Source organism: Gallus gallus, chromosome 15 (genome assembly GCF_016699485.2).
Source record: "Gallus gallus isolate bGalGal1 chromosome 15, bGalGal1.mat.broiler.GRCg7b, whole genome shotgun sequence".
In the NCBI taxonomy this organism is placed as follows: domain Eukaryota; kingdom Metazoa; phylum Chordata; class Aves; order Galliformes; family Phasianidae; genus Gallus; species Gallus gallus.
The window spans coordinates 4998406-5019093 of record NC_052546.1 but is presented as its reverse complement, the minus strand read 5'-3'; the positions used below and the strand labels follow the sequence as shown (position 1 = coordinate 5019093).

The following is a 20688-nucleotide window of genomic DNA, read 5'->3' as shown; positions in this document are numbered from 1 at the left end:
AGCGGCCCCGGGGCTCGGCTGTGCCCGCGGCGCCGCCGCAGCCGGAGGGTCGCAGCCCGCAGCCTCGTCAACACGTGTTCCGGACATAAACTTCCGGGTTGGGGCCAGAATTGGCTGCGTAATTGTGTCCCGTGCGCTACTTTTGTTTTCAGCCCTTCCTCGCTTTTCGAATCCCCTTCGCGGCATTAGGACCGCGGGGAAGGGCGAAGGGTCTCCCGGCACGGCAGCACCTAACGGCACCGAACCCATCCATCCGCTCCCCCCCCCGGCTCCGCTCCGGCTCCGTTCCGCCCCGGAGCCCCGAAACGGGCGCACAAAGGCGGACGGCCGAGTCTGGCCCAGGAGCCGCGGTGCCGAGCACAGAGGCCGGCCCCGCACCGCCCGACCCCCGCGGCCCCAGCGGCCCTCCCGCCCCCGAAGTTCGCGCTGCTTCCAAAGAGCAGAGGCCTCCCCCACACCCAGCCCAAGGGGGACCCCCGGCGGGGGCGGCGGCGCGGCCCGCCCAACGCTGGGAGACCGAGAGGCGCTGCGAGAACAGCACTCCGCCTCAGCGCGGCCCCCACCGCCTCGGAGCGCCCCGCGGGCCGCGTCGCGCTGAGAGGAGCGGACCCCCGAGGGCACTGCGGCCGCCCCCACCGCATCTCGAAGTGAACCCGAGGAACCGACAAACGGGTGGAACGCCGTAAACAGACTTACTCTCTCTCGTGCCCGGTCCTCCCGCAGCCAGTCCCAAAAGTCTCCGCCGCCGGCCCCGCCGCTCGCCGCTTTCTAACTCCCGGCCGCCATCTTGGCCCTCCCTCCCCTCTCACAGGGGAGGGGGAAGGGAGGGGGCTGGGGCCGCCCGCCGCGACGCACCACGTGACAGCGCCGCGCGCCGCTCCCACGTGACGCCTAACCCGCCGCTGGCGGGCGCTCCGTGCCACGTGATCCGCGACCCCCCTACACTCCGGCGACCTAGCGGGTCACGTGGTCGCCGCCGCTCTCTCGCGCGCCCATCCCCCCCTCCGCCGCCGCCGGGCCTTGGCGCGTTCGCCCTGCGCTCTGCCATCACGTGACGTGCCGCTCCTCTTCTCGTCCCGCCTCCGCGGTAGCTAGTTCCGGAAAAAAATAAAAAATAAAAATAAAACCAGCGAGCGTTTTTGGTATCCTCAAAAAGCGACGTCTGAGCGCGCGGTCGCGGCCCCAGGGTGGCGGCCGCAGTTGGGAAGGACGATCCGGGCCCGGTTCCCGCTGGGTGGGGGAGGGGAAGGCGGAGGCGAACGGCTGCACGCGGTCACGTGATCGCGCCCTCTCCAAGATGGCGGCTGCAGTAAGATGCGGCTTTCTCGCGAGAGCCGTCTCCTTGCGAGGCATGATGGAAAAAAAAAGAGGCGGTGTGAGGGGGAGCTGACGTGAGGGTGCGTAGAGCGCAAGCGCAGGCCGCGGCCGCGCTGATGGGGCGCGCAATGCTCCTACGCATGCGCACTGTGAGGCGGCGGGCGATGGCCTGCGGCGGGGCGCGGAGCGCGGGTCTGGGCTGCTCCTCAGGCGGTCGTCTCGGCCCTGGCCCGCTGTGGCTGACGCTGCCGAGGGCGTTGCTGTGGAGCTGGGCCTGGACACGTTCCTGTGAGAGTCGGCTCTCGTGCCCTGCCCAGAGATGGAAGCTCCGAGCGCTTCGGTGTTGTGGGAGCACCTCCGGCCCTGCCCCGCCCTCACAGCACCCTCACTCTCCGGCTTTCACCTCACAGCAGCTCCTGAGGAGAAGAAGGGGGACAGCGGAGCTGTGTGGGGAAGAGACTCCCGCGGGGGTGTGCTGGGCCTTGGCTTTTCCCTGACAAGTGTTTTATGAGCTGCTGATGTGAGCATTGCTGCTGCAAAGAGCTGAACACTTGAGAACCTGGTGACTCCTTGGGCTAATTCTACGTCTGGAGAGAGCTTTTACTGTTACAGCCCTCAGACTGACATTTCGGTTAAACAGTCCTGAAGTATTTTCATGCTTGTGTAAGGACACCAATTTCAAAGAGTTTTAGCGTAAAATTTAAGGAGAGTGTGGGAGGCCCTGAAATCTGCTTAAAACGTTCAGTACTGCTCATTCAGCTTTATCCACATTGACTTCTTTCATTAAATAGAAGGATCAAAATAACCAATGAGGGTTAGGCTAAGCCGTCCAAAGGCAAAGCGATGTCAATTAAACTGATTAATTCAGATTCATCAGTGATGCTTCAGACAATAAACAGAGGAAGAGATGACAGAACTGTGGGCAGAGATGAGAAGAACCGTTTAAATGGAGCTCATGTCCCAGCTACTGCCCTCTGTATGCTTCACATAAAGGCACAGAGAAGTGCAGTCATGTGCAGCACGTTTAGCACTGAAAGCATCTGTACATCTCCGTATGATCGTGGCCAGAAAGTAGCAGTGTATGGTCATTCTCGGCTGGGAGAGGTGAGTTGTGGCAGATCCTTGCTATTACACATAATTACCACAGAAACAATTACTGCAGGGCTTTGTTTCCCTGTAACTGTGCCCGTGACAAGTACCTCGCTGAGTACTACTTTTTGCTTAGATATGCTGCTTTTTTTTTTTACCAATACTAGATGCTACTCAGAATGTTCTTTTATAGTTAACACCTACTGACATCTTCCTGTATTGATATAAAATAACGTTGCTTAATGTGAGGCTCAGCAGTTATCCTCAAGGCGTTTGTTTCTATTTGCTTTCTGATGTAGTGGTACAATGACTAACACACAAAATTGCCAGCGTTTCATCTTGTAAATACAACAGGTGCTGGATAAGTGAGAACTACAGCAACAAGCTCTCAGAAATACTTAGCAAGCATGGTTGTGGTGGATGTGAAAGAAATGAAGCTTTCACATTCGGTAGTACTCAAATTCAAAATTAGAAAGTTCTAAAAATAGATATGTAAAGAAAAAAAAATACCAAACTGGGTAAAAATTAATCAAGACTGAGTGAATTTACTGTTAATGTTTTTCTTTGTAAGCAAATCCAATGCTTTCCTCATTAATTTTCCTTCCACCCCCCGCTGCACGATGTATGCTGCAGCACCAGGCTGTAGCACAGCGAGGAGCTGCTCTCAGTACTACGTAGATACATGTAGGTCACTGGGTTGTCAAGCCCAGAGCGTGCAAGTAGGCCGTGCTTTCCACTGTCCTGAGTCACTGTGACTGGCAGCTGCGGGCAGACACATCCTCCTGGGGGCTGCAGGCTGCGTGGTTAGAGCTCACTTTCCCGTCGGTGCCGCCTTTTTTGGCCTTAGCTCCGGGTAAGCCCGTTTGGGTGATTCACAATGTGATACGGCAGAGGGCTGGGCAGCAGAGGCCGGTTGGAGTGACATCGTTTTCTTTGTTGCTCTAGGGATGATGATTATTTAGCTTGCTTTGCCCTCTAGTGGCGGCCTATGCAGATTCAGTGCAAACTCAGTTGCTTTGTTTAATATAAGTAGGTCGCTCCGAATGTAATGCCTCCCATTTATTTCCATGGAGAAGACAACAGCTACAAAGAGCATAATAACAGGGTTTGATAGAGCAAATTCTCATCTGCAAAGCATTATTTGTAACCATACTCTCCACCATTAGCTATGCACTTTCACCAGCAAGAAACAAGAGCTTGCATGCTGTGCTCAGAAATATCTGCACCAGTGCAGGTGAAACACTGCCAGTGTCAGCACTGCTGAAATCCACCAATACCAACCAATACGCCGGTACATTTTGTTGCGATGTGACAGATGGCAGCAGCAGAGGGGCAGTGTGACACAATGGCATCTGACCTGGAAGTGAGTACGGAAGCAAAGGTGTGTCACTGACTTTCTCCATGTGGAAAAAATGGCCCCTGTTGCCATTCACTGATGCTTGCTGAGCATTGATGGACACCAAGCAGTGGATGTGAGCACAGTGAGGCGCTGGGTGTGGATTTCAGCAGTGCTGACACTGGCAGTGTGTCACCTGCAATGGTGCAGATATTTCTGAGCGCAGCATGCAGGCTCTTGTTCCTTGCTGGTGAAAGTGCATAGCTAATGGTGGAGAGTACGTTTACTTTTGGAGCAACCTCCATAACTGCCCTATTTAAAGACACCGAAGAGGTGATGTGTGAGATATTGCAAACCTCCACAATGATAGCCACTGCTCTGCGGTCCTTCCATGCGTGCCATGTTGGCTCATTGACGCTTTAATCATCACTGTGGTCATTTACCGGTTCTGCAGCACGTACCCCAGGCCTGCCCTTGGGTGCTGAGCCACGAGCTGACGCTGCGGGTCCCTCGAACTTTGCTGCTGATTTTCTCACGTTTTATGTATTAAAAAAAGTCGAACGATTTCGCAGCGTTGCTACCCACGTGGCGAAGCCGTGCCGCGGAAGGGCGTTCCTCCCGGGGCCGCCAATCAGAGCGCCGGTTGCCCTTCGCACGGGCCAATCAGCGCCCAGGGGACGCACATTTAAACACCGGTCCCGGGAGTTCTCACCCTCTTCGGTCTGACAGCCAGGGAGGCGGGGCGCGGCTCTGCGCGCCAATCGGCGGCGCGGAAGCTGTTATCCGACACCCGGTTCAGCCAATGGGGGTGCTGCAGGCAGCCCGGCGTCTCCCCACGGGGCGGTTGGCGGCGGCGGGGGAGCTCCCGGGGACGGTGCCGGGGGAGCCGCGCCGCGGGGGCTCCTGGGCGCCGCGCCGCCGCCGCTATGGCTAAAGGTACGCGGGCGGGGCGGGGAGCGGTGGGTACCGCTATGGGTCGCCGGCGGCGTGCGGCGCGCAGGGAAGGGCCGGGGATAGGCGCGGGTGCAGGGCCGGGCGGCGCGGAGCTGCGGGCGGCGCGGAGACCACTCCCGGGAGGCGCGGAGCGCCGGGGCCGGCGGGACTCCTCCCCCGCGCGGTGTGCGCAGCTCGCCGGGAAGGGGCTGGGCCGCCGCGGCTCGCCCTGCCGCAGTGAGCCCTTTAAACATGGCGCAGGCCGCGGGGGCCGGGAGATGACCGCGGGCAGCGGTGCGGGACACGGCTCAGATGCCACTCTTACTTCCTCGCTCCTAGGCAGGAACATGCCCAAGGCCAGGGCGGGCGGCGCGGAGAAGGCGAACCCCGAGAACGCCGAGAGGAAGAGCCCCGGCCGCTCCCGAGCCGGTGGGGTAAGCGTTGTCTGGGGCGGGCGGCTCCCGGTGCCCGCTGCGGCTGCGCCCCTCGGAGTGGGTGGGGGCGGGCGGCGGCCCCGGAGCCCCCGGCCTGGGGCTGTCCGGGAAGTCGGAAGCGGGGCGGACTTCGGCGCGGCCGGGGTGCGCCGTGTCCTTCCTGCCGTGCGAGCGGTGGGAGCTGCTGTCAGCGAGCGGCCGGGCCCGAGCGCAGCCCTGCTCCTCTGCTTCCCCCGATGTCCTCTAAGTCCCCTAGAGGCAACAGGCCTAATCTTGGTAATCGTGTTGTATTTAAACCTCGCTGGGATGATTCTTGGCTACCGCGTCAAGACCCAGGGATCCTCAGTAGCTCTTAATGTGTGCCGTTGTGCTGAGAAAATCGGTGCCGTTTAGGCTGTGAAGCCCGGCACAGACAAAGACGTGGCAGCCGGGAGCGTCGCGCTGCAGGCGGGGGCTGGGGGGGAAGGGAGCGGCCCGAGAACGTGCTGGTGTGGCCCTGTCAGTGTGTCCCGAAGCTCCGTGGGCAGGTGGGCTGTTGCTGGCCTTCCAGGAGATAGCTGCCTGTGGAGTTCCTGCTAACCGTCGGGAATTTCTCAGTGTGGGTTTCACTGCCTGTATTTGTTAAAATCCAGCGTTGTTGTACATCATCCTTAAAGCCCTGCTTCTGTAAATAAGCAAGTCTCATTTTTGATGGACTTCTGTTGTGATGGTGAAAAGCTCTGACTGACTTCTGAGGGTGTTCTGCTGTAATCTTAATTCTTAACTGATTTTATTTTGTGTGTGAGTTGTGTACTCTGTTACTTGTTTTTGTTAATAATTAAATTTTTCTTATGTGCTGTGTGCTTTGCTTACTTCATTGGTTCTTATACCGGAGCATTTATTTAGTCAAATGGCTGTATTTGAGCTATTTTACTCTTCTTAACCAATGGGGGCCTTTGAATGTTTTAAAAGAAAATGAATGCAGAACTTAGTTGTTTATTTCAGCTGAGTTGCAGTTTCTGTAAATGCTTTCACTTGAGTGGAAATACAGCCAGGACAAAGTTGTTGTAGCCAAGCCACGTCTGCTTGTCCCGACACTGGGGCTTAACAGCTAAAATCTCTGAGCCCGACATACATGTGCAGTCAAGCTTGGCCTGGTTGCAGAGAACCATAAAAACAAAGGTGTCACAACTCCTTTAAGCTTTGCTGAATCTGTGCTCCTCCCTGCTGGAGCCTTCAACCTGAACCAACTTTTGAGCCCCAGCCTTGTGCTGTTTGACCGTGCCAGAAGGCTTTACCATTTTGCTGGCAGGGACCAAGTGTTTTGCCTAGAGTATTGCATGTTTCTTATGCCATCAGCAGTCTTAACGCTCCATCTTATACGATGTAATGGATAAAAAGATAGCACTGCTCATCTCCCTAACCTCAATGAGAGGTGTCACTCAAGGTAGACCTTCAAAAACTGTCTTCCATGCAGCTCAGTAGAGCATATCATTAATTGCAGTAACATTTGACACCTAATGAGCATTTTGGTAAGCTCATGCTTCCTTGGCTATGTGAGGTATGTGCTAGGCTTGGGCAGTTTCTGCTATTGGTGTTTGCTTTGGCTTGCACTCTTTGAGCAGCTCAGAGTTCGTATCTTGAAGCAGAGGGTGGAAACTGGTGTTCATTATGGCTGTCCTATCCTACTACATTGCACTTGAAAGTCCTCTTGAACGGAGAGGTTTGCATTAGTAAAGTTCTCTGAGTGCTTACCCCAGTTATGTTTTCATGTCATAGAAATAGCAGTGGTAGCAAAGATGATGCATTAAAGCAGTGTAACTTGCATTAGAACAGTCAGCTGTCAGCCCTGGTCTTTGCAGCACATTGTGGATACCAACTGGAGGCTCCCAGCATCTCTGTGATACACTTTTTTTTTTGTTTGTATGTGTGAATCTGTTTTAGGAGAATGTGTTTACTGGTCAATCCAAAATCTACAGCTACTTGAATCCCAACAAATCTCCTGGTGCTCGCTCCCCACTTCAAGAAGAAAACTCTGTCATGTATCACGAAGTGAAATGTCAGGGCAAAGCGCTAACTGAAACCAACAGAAAAGGAGATGGTAAGATTGATCTTTTGGATTGCTTGCTTTGTGAGATGTGCTTTCCTCCCCACCCTCAGTTTTAGAGCTGTAGGAGGTGGGCAGGTCCCCTGCCCCAGTTGCTTTCCCAAATCCTACAGCTCTGTCAGCAAAGAAAGTCTACAAGGATGATGGTGTCCTTATCCTTTTCAGTACCAAAGTCACAGATTTACCAGGTGATTACGGAAAACAAATAAAAACCCCACAGCTGGTTTGTGTTTAAAGGTGTGGTTGTTAAGTGTGGTAACTTGTTAAAATGTTTTGATTCAAATGCTGTTTGCAAGTAGATGTTTTAAGCCCCATTGAGCACAGGGAAACTTATGGGCTGTAACTCCCAGATTTCACCAAGAAAGCAAAGATAGCTTTAGTCTTCTCCACAGTGGATCAGTGGCCTTTCAGCGGTACTTCATTTCTCCAGTGAGATTGAAGCATCTGTCCTGGCCCAAGGGAGTTAAACCTGGTAATTGGCTTTAAATTAAAACTTTTAAGACGTGTCTTACTTACTTCTAAATCAGTCAGCTGAGGAGGATGTGGTCAGCTCAAGGTGTAGGATATGCTCAACCAAGAAAATGGAATAGAACTCTTTCTTGTAAGCACCTGCCTCTTTGCTCCTGTGCATTTGGTCTGAGTGGTATTGGCCCCTTAGCACCAGCTTCTGCAGTGACTGATTGCAGCAGTGCGGGGTGCAGAGACTTCTGCTCCTTCAGGGCAGGTTGCTGATTCCTTTATAGCAACCTGAGAACTCAGTGTGCCAAGTGCACTGGCTGGCAGGCTGTGTTTGTACTGCTGACTGTGGTATGTGTTCAGGTTAGGTTTACTGCTCAGTTTTACACCCATGACAAAGCACTTGTTTTCATGTGTTCCTTTCCTCTTTTTATATTTCCTTCTGTACCATAGCAATGACTACTTGGTAGTCCAGTGACAGTTTGCCTGGGTTCTATCAGAAGGAGATTCTATCATTTATTACCTTCCTCCTCCTCCTGTTTGACAGAACTAGAAACTTGAAATAGAAACTGTTGGAATTCATTTAAAAGCACCCTGGTATAGATGATCTTGAATTCAGAGCCATTCTTTATTTCTTTATCACTAGAAAAAAAGAATGGTGGCAATATAATTGAAGGTGCTATGAAACCAGAAGACCAGAAAGATAAGGAAAGCGGGTGCAATACTTCAGTGCTCTCTTCTGATCAAAAAAAACAAGAAACTGTAGAAACTGAGAAGACGCTCCTGCCCTCAGACTGTGCTGGTGAGGCCAGTGCAAAGCCAGCTCAGAAAAAGATGGTTAAAGCAAAACGTGGACCAAGGAGGAAGTAAGTAACTTCTGGAATTGTAAAAGCTTTTCTGCTTTGGGACACTTTGTACCGGGGACTTTTGTCTACATTTTGCCTTGAGAGGCAAATATCTATAGCCAGACCTGGAATTAATGTTTCCCTTGCTTTGCTCCTTTTTTGGGGGACAGATTTTAAAGAAGATTCTTTTTCTTCAGAAATAGTATACTTTGGGTGCTATTTTGTATTTTCAAATATGTATCAGTTCTGTAGATGACTATTTTACTAGCAAGCAAGGTAAGAAAAACTAATTAATGAACCCTTAAGACTTACTGTTCTGTGGGCAAATGGAATCTATCTTGTCAGAGCATGATGTTAGATTATTGTAATTGGGGGAGTGCTGGCTGAGTTGATAACTTTACTCATGTTCATGAAATAATGTAACCTAACATCAATGAATTCATGGCCAAGCAGCTTTAATGACCTACATTTCTGGGAAAGCACATGGGAGGGCTTCAGAGTTGTAATGTGATTTTCAGTTGATTTCCAGTGGCATCTCATTCTTGTGGTTAAAGGATTAGTAATAGAGTACTTAGTTTCTTGAAGCGCAGAATACTGGTAAGAACATGGATTCATACTAATCAATGTCTAACATAAGCTTAAAATATATATATATGTATATTTATATTTAGATACCTGTTTTACAGATGTAACTTCAGAAGTAGTTTGAAATGTGTGTTTCATGCTTTTCTAATTCCTTAGAACACAAGGAAGAGCACCAAATCGAAAAGTGACAGATTATTACCCAGTTAGAAGAAGTTCCAGGAAGAGCAAATCTGAACTGGAGGTAGTGCTTCTTGATTAAATAACAGTACTTAATGCAATAGCAAATGTTCACTGGAAGTATTGTTTAGGAGTGTTTCTAAATAAAGAAATATTGGTTCAGTTATTTTTAGGATGGAATCTAAATGATAATGCATTCTTGGGGGGTGTCTCTTTATTCTGTCTCTTTACAACTTAGTAACTTAGTTTTGCTAGAAAGAGGGATGGCTTGGAAAAACTGAAAGTAATTGGCCAAACATTTCCTATTAGCTGTGGAATAAACTACAAAAGCTATCAACAAATAACTTGGTCTTGTTTTTTTTTTTTGTTTTGTTTTGTTACTTCCTCAGACTGAGGAAAGGAGGAAAATCGATGAGCTAATTACAAGTGGGAAAGAAGAAGGAATGAAGGTAACAACAGTGCTAACCCAAGTGCTATGTATTGTTCATGCAGTCTAGCTCTTAAAATCACAGTGATTCTTAAAAAGCAGCAGTGTGCAGTTCACATTGTGGCTTCTAGGATAGTGATAGAGAATACTTCCTTGTAAGAGTTGTACAGTTTACAGGCAGAGGCAGCAAGAATCAAGTATACTAGTGGGTAACTAATTCAGTTTGTGTGATTGACCTTTCTGTATCTCTGACATCTTTTTTCCTGTGCATGCTAACGGTACCCTTGAAATGAGAAAGCTCATGCATTCCATCTAAATGCATGGTAGCTGTGTTACATCCTGAAGTCACTCTATTTCTTCTGTTGTACAGCAAATTGTGCTTCTACAGCTTTGTCTGCAATGTTCAGATGCTGTACCATGGCATTTTAATGACAAATGTCATACACTCCTTTCCTAGTAAACAGCTTATTGGCAGTCAGGTGGATACATTCTCATTTCCCAACTGATTTTTGTTTCTTTTCAACTCAACAGATTGATTACATTGATGGCAAAGGGAGAGGAGTAATTGCTACTAAACATTTTAATCGTGGAGAATTTGTAGTTGAATATCATGGAGATCTCATAGAGATCACTGATGCTAAAAAGCGGGAGGCTGTGTATGCTCAAGATCCATCCACAGGCTGCTATATGTACTATTTTCAGTACCTCAGCAAAACGTACTGGTAAGCTGCTTTTGCTTTGTATGTTATAGATGAACAGTAGAAACTTTTGAATGCTGTTTTTTGTTTGTTTGTTTCTTGTTTTCATACAGTTTTGGTCTTCTTTTTTTTTTTTGGTTGGGTACCATGCATTAGGGAATTTCTCTGTACCTCTGGGCTAAAAGGAATGATGGGCAACTCACAGCCCTAGACTGAAGCACAGCACAGTCTATGTGAAGAGATGTATCTACTCGGATGAGACTTCTAGGTCTGCCATGGATTTCTTCCTAAACTTACTGTCTTCTGAAATTAACTACTTTTCCTGAGTTGTGATCATTTTCTTTTAAAAAAGCAGTATGAACAGACATGAAGAGAAAAACACTTCCTTCCAGTGTCTCTAACTGGATCTTTCTTTCTTCAGTACCTGTCACCAACCACACGTGCATGCTTTAGCACTCTGGTGTGGTTTTTCTTTTTCTTTTTCTTTTACCCTAAATTTCAGTTCTTCCAAAGCCATTGCTCAGGCAACTTTTTCCTTCTCTTTTCTTTCCAAGCCTTGTATGTATTCCTAATTCTTTATCTAGTTTGCACTTTTGTTTCTTGTCCTTTAATATGGTTTGTGCATGATGTGTTCTTGTTCTTCCAGTGTTGATGCTACAAAAGAAACTAATCGTCTGGGAAGACTGATTAATCACAGCAAATGTGGCAATTGTCAAACAAAGCTTCATGACATTGATGGCGTGCCTCATCTCATATTGATAGCTTCCAGAGACATTAAAGCAGGTGAAGAACTGTTGTATGACTATGGAGACAGAAGCAAAGCTTCCATTGAAGCTCATCCATGGCTAAAACACTAATTCTTCATCTTTTTGGTGTGGTTTTAGGTTGTTTTTTGGGGGGGTGGTGGAGACTTAGTGCTCTGCATGGAGTCAGTGGATTTTTTTTTTCCTCCGTCCTCACTTCCCTCAGCTTTCTTAGAGAACTGCCTATGGTGTTCTGAGCTCTTTGAAAACTACATTTTTACTTTGCAGTATTTAAATTCCCATTACAGATTTCCAAGCAGGCTCAAGTTTTCTCTTAGATTGCCAAAACTTCTGTACTGTAAAAGGAAGCCCTCCCTAGAAAACAGTACCCTTCTGCGTAGTGACCACTGCCACCTGAGCATGCAAGGACTTGCACAGATTGGAATTCATTTGGATTGTGCTTCTGCAGTGAGATCTTATACCCCATTTTTTGGGGTGGTGAACTTGACATTAGCTTTATGACAGCAAATGTGCTTTTTGTATGCTGACTCCTGTGTCAATGGCTTGACTACTTGTTAGACTTCTTGCAAAGCTTTTTTTTTTTTTAATGGATGCTATTGTTTCTATCATTCTCAAATAACTTGTGGTAGGGTTTTTTTTTCTTCCAGTGTAGTATCTCATTAGAAGTAACTTTAAATGCACTTGTGCTGAGGGAAATGGATGGTCATATTGGCTGCTTTTTTCAGAGAAATGACTCCAAGACAAACGTAGATGCATTTGGATAGGCTGGGTTGATACGAATTAGAAATGAGGGAATTTAACTTTGCAAGAGAATCAACGTTGGACACGACTTTCTAAAATTCGGGATGGTATCTTTTTATAGTTGATGACTGATTCTTGGAGGTGACGATTCCTGGAGGGTTTTAAAGAAGCAAAACAAAAAAAACTCTGAAAATATTATTGCCTTCCTATGCTAATTATAGCTCCATCAGAAGTTATTTATTTACTGTGAATGCTTGAAGTAGAGCATAGTGGTTCCATAAGTCATCTTTATATGCAGCTTCAAATTGTAATGATGGAGTTTGTGCAATGAAGATAAGTATATTCCTTATTGCCTGGTCCTGTAGGTCTGTCCAGCATGGTCTGGGCCCACTGTCTTAAATGGGAGCTGAGCGCTTAGCATCTTGCAGATGTTTGTAACATTACTGTTTGAGAACCAAACCTGTCATGTAGGCGGGCGATATACAATGGAGGTCCTTTATGTTAAAGATGAGTTCTTACCAATTAGAATTTTTGCCAAGGCAGGCTTGGCGTGTGTGTAGATAAAGATGGCTGTGAGCCATTGGTCACGCTTGCTGCTGGAAGATGTCAGCAAGGGATCTGTGGCTCTGCTTGTCTTTTTTTCCTCCATGTCTTGAAGGCTGCAGCTGCTTCAGCTAATGCCCTCTAGGACAACCTTGCATGCTTGCCTATGTGATAGGTCAGATAGCAACATCATGGTTGTATGCTCCAGCAGCAAGAGAGGTGGTGAAGTGATGTATTTTTTAAATGAAAAACTTGAAGACAATGTCTCTGTAAAATAAAGAATATATTTATTATTTATGAAGTGGCTGCTATAGTACCTGTTTGTCTCCATTGCAGATCATTAGCATTTTGAAAGAAAGCTGTGAAAATCATTAGCCGTTAAATGGTTGATGTTATTTACCATTTAATGCAAGGCCAGCTCAGCAGAGAGAGAGAGCCTTTGTTTTCACAATTTCTGAATTAACTGGGAGATCTGTTACCTTCCAGGTACTGAGTTACAGGTAAGCTTCTTTCACTGTCTTGTTTTAGTTGGCAGTGATTTCTCTCTGGTATCAGGAACAGGATACTATTGTACGTTGCTGTAGCATCTGTTATACTAGAGTGCTTCCTTAAGTGAAAATTGGAATCAAATCCTTTCTCTTCTTCTTTGTTTAAGACTTTGCTTGTTCTCTATCAGGTTAAGTAGCTTAACATCTCTATTCTTTGGTGTCTCTTGTAAATAATGAGGAGGGAGAATCTCCCTGTTTTACATAAAAATTGTCTTCTGAAATGCTTAGCTGGTAATCAAGTACCACTGCATCAGAAGATAGTAATAAAGCTGATATTGCACTGAGGATGTCTTTTGCTTTGGTAGGAGCTGTATGTGTGTATGTCTATGTTTGTGTCTATATTTTAATACTTCTCAGAGGAACACGCAGTTTTGACTTCTTTCCTTGTGCCTTATAGGAGAGATTCATCTTCTAACAAGATGTAAAGCACATAGCAGGGAAGGGTGCCCTGGGCTTGGGAGTTAAACTTCTTTTCTTGGCTTTGCTGAAGGCAGCATAGTTGCTTTAACAAGACTCTAGCTTCTTCTATTGTGGCCGTAGTCTGCTTCCCTTCTGAGAGAGAAGCTGTGTATCTCCTCTTCGCACCCAACTGCATGCAACTTTGATGGTGCCAGAAAAAGAATAGCCCCAAAAGGTTGTGGTGTTCTCCTGTCTACATTAACTGGTGAACTCCTGCTTCTTGTTTTCAATATAGAACATAGTCAGTGGTAACTTGAAAAGAATAATTGCAGCATCCATCATCTCCTCCACCTGCCTACCAGTGAGGAGTGGTCTTGGGCTGTGTTAGTCTCTGTACCTCCTTGGCAAGCTGGTACACTTGTATCTACTTAATCTGTGCACTTCATTACTTGAAGTTGTTTCCTTAAGGTATGGTAGACTGAGAACTGTGGTTTTAGTCATAATTTACCCCCTTCCCCCATGAGATTGGAAAATGTCTTGCGATGAACCACACAGGAAGAGGCAGTTCAGAGCACGCGTAAACATCTTTCAGAGATGTGTCCTGACTGTTGGTGATGCAGTTTTCTTTCTTTTCCCCCCCTCTAAATATAAACTCTGCCCAAAAGATGCATTAAATTCCTTCCTTGCTACTGTGTTCTAGAAGATGTCTCTGATATATTCAGTGAGGCTCATTAGTATGTCAGAGATAGCAAAATGTAAGTTTTGTGCACTGGCTGTGTTAGCTGTGAACCGGCCTACCTACGTCACACATCTTTGTCTCGCCAGTGTACAGTTGCTAATAAATTCTGTCTGAAAGGAAACTGCAGTTTCTGTCATCTGCAAAGACGCATTGGCATTGTGCTTCTGAGCAGATGTGTGAGGTGTCCTATGCCTTTCATGCTGTTAGCATACAAGAGGGAATCAAAAGACTTCAGAACCTGCTTTCACTTCTAAGGAGTGTCAGATCATAGTTTGATTCCTGTCAATGCTCTTTTTATGTCTGCACACATTCTGCTGCTCTTGAAATTCTGCTTTTCTAAATGTGGAATTTAACTGATATTTTTCATGCTTTTTTTTCTACTACTGTTTGCCCTATATAATACTACTAGTGACAAATGTTGTTGCTTAAAGTAATACACAGCTCGTGTCCGCTAATTAGAGGGGGAAAAAAAGCTTGTGAAAAAGACAACTGTCTAGCCCAGAAAACCTTTGTTGAAGTGAAATGTTTGATGCATCTGTTCCAGTTGAAGCTTGTTTGCACCTCTGAAATAATACCAGTCCTTGATGTGATCAGAGGGTGTTGCAACAGCTTTTCTTCCTTTGCTGTGCTACTTTTTCTTTCATCCCAACCCTGTAAAAGTCCACTCCTGTGTATGCCCATTCAATGCAAAGAAAGAGCGCAAGGAATGTGGGGGTTTTTCTCAAGCAGTTATGTTAATATAAGATGAGGAATTACTTTTCATGTCATATCAGTGAGGAGTACAACTGGAATTCCTTCCCAGCACTTCACTGTGAAGACAAGTGGATGTCACATATCCTTTAAAAGTAACATATCTTAATCTTATAAAATCACTTTGAGCTGATCACTCCAATAGGTATACAAGGTCAATGTATGGTAGTACACTTCCATCGTAGGTTCTCTAAATAAGAACAAGCAAAACTTTATATAAACATTTATTTTTTTCAGAAGTAATGTCTGAAAGGAATCCAACAATCAAAATGTTTACATGTGTAAAATGGTTGCTAAAAAAGCAAAGTAAAGCCTATTCTGAAAGAATATTGTACAACAATTCTTCTGAGATTGCTTATTCTCTACAGTAAGAGTGATGCTTTGTTTTACTGTTCCTGACTCCTCACTCCTTCAGATGTTTCCACTGGGGCCATTTCTGAGCAGAAGTGGCTGTTTTCAAGAATGCTCATTTTCCATGTTTAAAAGAGAACCTGCAAAAGAAAAATACAAATAGAAAAGGGCCATGCGGTGTGATTACCATCTCAGTGTGTTCTGCTATTTTGGGGAACTTTAAGGACGTGACCTGAGCTTGTGGATACTGCATGCAGCTGCTTGCATGCAGTGTAAACAAACCCCTAGGGACAGCTATCATGAGTCTTAATGTGCTGACAGGTCCCAGGTTGCATAGTTTTGTTCTGAAATGCTGACTCTGTAGAAAAAAGTGTCACACTGCTTCTCTAGGCGGAGCTTGCTTTCCTGTGGAGTGCTTTAGAACAGAAAAGGATTTCTATATCATGTTTGAATTTTATAGAGAGGAGGAGGAGAAAAAAATATCCAGTCAAGTAGGCCAAAGTTCAGAATTCACCCCTGGATTCACTGTGTGTGCAGTGTGTCCTTATCTCATGCTCTGCTAAAACAACAATAAAAAAAAAAGTAGACAAACTTACAGCCGTTTGATGATTGTCTTCTCATGGCTGTCCTTGCTGGTGCTTGGGTTGCTGTCACAGGGTTCCTTCTCCAGTTCTTTAGCTTGGTCCTTTCTCTGTGAGATGATCCCACTGGTAAAAGAAGTGGATTTCGTTTGTTTTTGCTATTGTTGTGACTGGCTTAGTATAGCATCGCTGTCCTGTTCAGTGGATAGTCTGGGATGTGAGAGAAGGTGGCTTTTTGCTTATCCTGTAAGTCTGTATAAGAAACTAACTGCATAGAATTACCTGAACTCAAAAGCAGCATTTACACACTGTCTGGGTACAAAGCTCTGGGTCATTAACAGCATATTTTAAACTTTTCTGTCAATTTCTAACTTGGCCTGTAGTACGCTATGTATCATAGATGAGAAAGCAAAGACAAGAAGCCATTCCAGTGGTTGCAAAGCAATGGTGGTCAGCCGAGATGGGGAAGCTTGTGCCTCACCACTATGCGAGAACTGCAGCCGTGCAGACAGTCTGTAAACTGCCTTCTTGGATTTAACTTTAACCTCATCTTAACCTGTTACAAACAAGGCAAAGGGCAGCTTTTGTGAGTCTAAGAGTTTGTTGCTCAAACCTTGTGAGTCTAGATGGAAAAAATAATTTATTGCTCCAAGGACCTTATAATACAGCTAGAATGATGAGGGGCAGAGGTGGGTGAGGAAAAAAGCCTTGGAGGTGAGGCAGTTGGTAGCACAAAAGAAAGACCCTTCCTGATTCTTATCTTCTCCCAAGCTGCTCCCTTCTAGAAAGACTGAGTTTGCTCTGAAGATTCTGCTCTGAAGAAATTCATTCAACACAGAGTTACGCAGGGCACTGCAGCTGTTGGCATTCTTAAAAAAAAAAAAAAAAAACAGAAACAAACAAAAAAAACCAGCTTCTCCTCAATGATAGCAAAAGCGCTTAATAATCTGCTTTCTACGTTAATGCCATACACATGCTGGGGGCAAAGGAACAGTAGATATGCTGGCAGACCCCCATCTGCACTCAAAGGCAAGCTGGAGGAAGAAGTAAATTTCTACTAAAACACAATGGAAACCCCCATGATCTTCCGGTAAGTGATGTGGCTTTAGACAGGAACAGTGCGTGCAACTGCTCTAACTATGCACGTTAGTTTTTGTGCATGAGAACTCAGCTTGTGTTTGGAGTTGTAGAAACCATATGTAGGTTTTCAGGGGGACAGTTACCACAATAGCTGCTAAATGCACTGAGTAAGGGGGAGTTTAATCTTAAAATTGTTGCATAGAAGCTTCATTGTTCCCACATATTTCTTTGCTCACTTGTAGGCTCTTGGGAGCGGAGATGTCTTCTAGGGTTGGACAGTACCCAGCCCAATTTAGGTGCTCAAACCTCTGCAATACCATCATCTGATAAGCTTCCCAGAAAGAAGTAAATGTTACTTGTTCTTTGCTGACTACACCATATACCTTTTGTAGCACTGCAGCTCCTCTTGCACCACGAGAAGTTGAGCTTTCAGCTGGTTACGTTCCTGCAATACATCTCGCAGTTCCTGTAATGTGAACCGAGGGCGATTTGGATCCGTGAGGTCGATCACCATTTTATCTGGTCCCAAGTTGGGCTGTAAAATAAACAGTAGGAGATGTGATCTTGTAACCTGTCAAAACAGGATGGCAGGTAATGGCTTTAAGTTGCACCGGGGGAGATCTGGGTTGGGTATTAGGAGAAATTTCTTCTCCCAAAGGGTGTTCAGTGCTGGCACAGCTGCCTGGGGAGGTGGTGGGGTCACCAACCCTGCAGGAGCTCAAAAGCTGTGGGGCTGTGGCACTGAGGGACGTGGTTGGTGGGCACGGTGTGATGTGTTGGGGTTGGTGATCTCTGAGGTCTTTACCAGCCTTAATGATCCTATGTAAACCAGGGCGCTCCATAAGTTAGGAACTCGGTATATCATAAGTATACAGTGATGGTTATAACCAGCATCCCTTCCTCATCGTCCTGATTTGTTTCCTAAGCATTCGTTGCCATTTTTCACGCTATGTCTGTTCCGAACAGCTGGAAGCCCTGCTCTCCCCACCCACCTGTTGGGCGCTCCCCGCGGCCGCGCGCCCCCGCAGCGCCTCCAGCTCGGCCCGCAGGCTGTCCCGCTCCATCCTCAGCTGCTCCTCGGTCAGGCTGCCCTCGCTCACCAGCGCCTCCAGCATCTCCAGTACCCGCACCATGCTGAACTGCAGCCGTGCGGCGGCGGCGGGCACCTCGGGGCCGGCGCTGAGCTGCAGCAGGTCCCGGCCCACCACGGAGGAGATATCGTAGACATCCTCAGCCGTCAGCTGGAAGGGGCTCTTCTGCAGCGCGCTCTCGGGGCCGCCATCGTCCTCGCCATCCTCCTCTTCCTCCTCCCCCTCCCCGCCGCGCTGCATGTCCGCGGCCCGCTACGAACTTCCTTCCCCCGGGCCGGGCCCCGCGGGCGGAGCGAACCCCGCGGGTTTCCATGGAGGGGCCGCGGCCCGGCGGCGCCCCGCCCTGCAGCTCCCCACAGGCGGTGCCGCATTGGGCCCGCCCCGGAACCGCCTTCGAAGTGGGGCGGGGCGGGACGTGAGTACCTCCGCTACTCTTCTGAGCCGCAGCTGCCAAAAAACAGTGTGGGAGACGGGAGGGCGGCGCCCGGCGTAGCAGAACGGGGTGAGCGGCTGAAGTGAACGCGGCCTCCCTCGGCTTGGTGTCAGCTGCTGGCGCGAGGGCCGCGCTGTGAGGAGAGGTGAGGGGTGAAGAGGGCGCCGCGAGGGCGGGAACGGGGCCTCTCAGCCGCCGCTCGCGGCTCCGCTGTCCGTGAGGAGCCCGGCCGGGCCCGAGATCCCGAGCGGCTGCGGGAAGGGCTGGGGAGCCGCGCGGGAAGCGGCTGCTGAGGTAATCCCGGCAGGGCCGCGCCTGGTGCTCTCTCTGGAGGGTTTCTGTGAGGATTGCTGCGTTCTGGGAAGCACTTCTGCCCTGCCTGCTTTCCTCTCTAAAATGCCAACGGTGAGCTGTGTTTAATTCGATTTCTTTTCCCTCTAGCGATGAACGATTGGGCGCCCATAGCGAAGGAGTATGACCCCCTCAAAGCGGGGAGCATCGATGGCACGGATGAGGAGCCCCACGACCGAGCCATCTGGAGGGCCATGCTGGCGCGGTACGTCCCCAACAAGGGTGTCACTGGAGATCCTCACCTCACCCTGTTTGTAGCGAGGCTCAACCTTCAGACAACAGAGGAGAAATTAAAGGAGGTCTTTTCCCGGTATGGAGACATCAGAAAGATCCGTCTCGTTCGAGACTTGGTCACGGGATTTTCCAAGGGTTACGCCTTTATTGAGTACAAGGAAGAGCGTGCTCTGCTGAAGGCCCACAGGGATGCCAACAGACTGGTTATCGATCAGCATGAGGTCTTTGTAGACTTTGAACTGGAAAGAACTCTCAAAGGATGGATTCCTCGGAGGCTTGGAGGTGGTTTTGGAGGCAAAAAGGAATCCGGGCAGCTGCGGTTCGGAGGACGGGACAGACCTTTCCGGAAACCCATTAATTTGCCAAACGTGAAAAATGATTTCTATGGAGAAGGCTCAGCAGAGAAAAGAAACTGGTCTCGAGAGGGAACGAGGGACTGGAGAACAAGAGATCGAGAGCATGAAAGAAGCAGAGAGAAGAGAGGGCCAGAAAGAGAGCGGCCGTGGGGTTGGGGTGACAGCGAGAGAGACTCAAAAGAGGAGAGGAGCAGAGGGAGAGAGAGGAAGGACAGAGACAGAAAGGACAGAGATAGAGACCGGAGCAGGGAAAGAGATGCCAAGAAGCAAAGAGATGATGATAAGCATCGATAGCTGGCAGCACCTTGTCTTAGGGGAATGATGGGAAGCTTGGGTATGGTGACTATTCTTTTCTGTCTCTAGAGTAGTGTGAGACACACAGTACTGCCCTTACTGCTGGCTGGGGCATACCTCTGCTGTCATGGTGAATGAACTGGTATGAAGGAGGTGATGCAGCAGGTTCTGGAAAAAAGCTGTGCCTTCTGGAAGATGTGAATGTGACTCAGTTGTAGATGTCACCTTCAGCATGGGGCTGTGAGCTGTGTTACCCAAACAAGCAGCATTCATGTTACTGTCTTGTGCCTTTGACTTTTATCTGCTAGAAGCCCTGTGTAGTGTGGTTCCTAGTGCAGATATCTTTTGTTGAATTGTTCTTCAGAGAAATTAAACTTTTCTATTAATATTTTAAAGTGCTGAGTAAGAAATACATGTGCTACCATCCCATCGAGTACTCACTTCATTTGCTATTCATTTTGCTGCTGGGATCAGTGTTCGTGAGAGAGCTCCATATTTAATTCTTTATGTGCCAGGTGTCCACTCTTATTTTGTGAGACAGATGCCTTTTATGAAGTCACTTTATGAAGAAATAGGAATGAAATGATAGCAACAAACTAAGCTTCTGAAAAATGTGACCCAAAACAGAAGCTGAAAGGAAGTGACTTTATTTTCTTGAGGACACTGGGACAGGTGAGATCTGTAGTAATATTATGTCCTTAAGTAGTTCTGTGAGGTGTGAGAGAAGCATATATTAAGAAATGTATTTTTTACATCATGGGAAACTGTCATTACCTTTTATTAGAGGAATGCAGACTACAGACTGGTAAGAAGGAAAAAAAACCCATTCCTGATCAATAGATGAGCAATCACTGAAGGACACTGCTGTGGTTAAATGTGCTTGCAGCTGCATCCACTGTCCTTCCCTCACTGCAGGTAAAATCCTGGCTGTATCTTAAATTGTACTTTTGTCAGCCTTTGAATAGCTGCACCCTCAACTTATTCCAGCTTGAGGCTGTATTTCCATGAGCAGTGGCATAATCCTTTCTCAGAGGAAAGAAGCCAGACCTG

The 20688-nt window shown here is 47.7% G+C and overlaps 4 protein-coding genes across 9 annotated transcripts in view; 2 read left to right on the top strand and 2 right to left on the bottom strand.

Moving 5' to 3' along the window:
- The window catches only part of SBNO1 (strawberry notch homolog 1), a 29179-nt gene extending 28372 nt beyond the window's left edge, over nucleotides 1–807 (bottom strand). For both annotated transcript variants that reach the window (XM_015275336.4, NM_001031469.3), the window contains exon 1: nucleotides 697–807. The gene's annotated coding sequence lies outside the window, so the exon portion shown is untranslated. The remainder of the gene's footprint in view (nucleotides 1–696) is intronic.
- A 480-nt stretch (nucleotides 808–1287) lies between these two features.
- On the top strand, nucleotides 1288–12728 carry KMT5A (lysine methyltransferase 5A). Of its 4 annotated transcripts, XM_015275619.4 has the most exons (8): nucleotides 4622–4678; nucleotides 5015–5109; nucleotides 7033–7189; nucleotides 8298–8517; nucleotides 9238–9322; nucleotides 9648–9707; nucleotides 10217–10407; nucleotides 11030–12728. In XM_015275619.4, the coding sequence occupies exons 1-8, from the start codon at nucleotides 4669–4671 to the stop codon at nucleotides 11238–11240; spliced, it is 1029 nt and encodes a 342-aa protein (XP_015131105.1). In that variant the 5' UTR covers nucleotides 4622–4668; the 3' UTR covers nucleotides 11241–12728. The 4 variants fall into 4 exon arrangements, with proteins under 4 accessions (XP_040504325.1, XP_015131105.1, XP_015131103.3 ...); XM_040648391.2 differs by lacking the exons at nucleotides 4622–4678; nucleotides 5015–5109 and adding an exon at nucleotides 1288–2421; XM_015275617.4 differs by having other exon boundaries at nucleotides 4622–5109.
- Nucleotides 12729–15078: 2350 nt separating this feature from the next.
- Nucleotides 15079–18226, bottom strand: RILPL2 (Rab interacting lysosomal protein like 2). Its single transcript, XM_046901249.1, has 4 exons — nucleotides 17872–18226; nucleotides 17263–17414; nucleotides 15815–15925; nucleotides 15079–15358 (listed from the first exon to the last, which is right to left on the bottom strand). The coding sequence occupies exons 1-4, from the start codon at nucleotides 18208–18210 to the stop codon at nucleotides 15334–15336; spliced, it is 627 nt and encodes a 208-aa protein (XP_046757205.1). The 5' UTR covers nucleotides 18211–18226; the 3' UTR covers nucleotides 15079–15333.
- A 139-nt stretch (nucleotides 18227–18365) lies between these two features.
- Nucleotides 18366–20071, top strand: SNRNP35 (small nuclear ribonucleoprotein U11/U12 subunit 35). Of its 2 annotated transcripts, none has more exons than XM_040647998.2 (2): nucleotides 18366–18472; nucleotides 18845–20071. In XM_040647998.2, the coding sequence occupies exon 2, from the start codon at nucleotides 18847–18849 to the stop codon at nucleotides 19636–19638; it is 792 nt and encodes a 263-aa protein (XP_040503932.2). In that variant the 5' UTR covers nucleotides 18366–18472; nucleotides 18845–18846; the 3' UTR covers nucleotides 19639–20071. The 2 variants fall into 2 exon arrangements, with proteins under 2 accessions (XP_040503932.2, NP_001264104.2); NM_001277175.2 differs by having other exon boundaries at nucleotides 18372–18548; nucleotides 18845–20070.
- The last annotated feature ends 617 nt before the right edge of the window (nucleotides 20072–20688 follow it).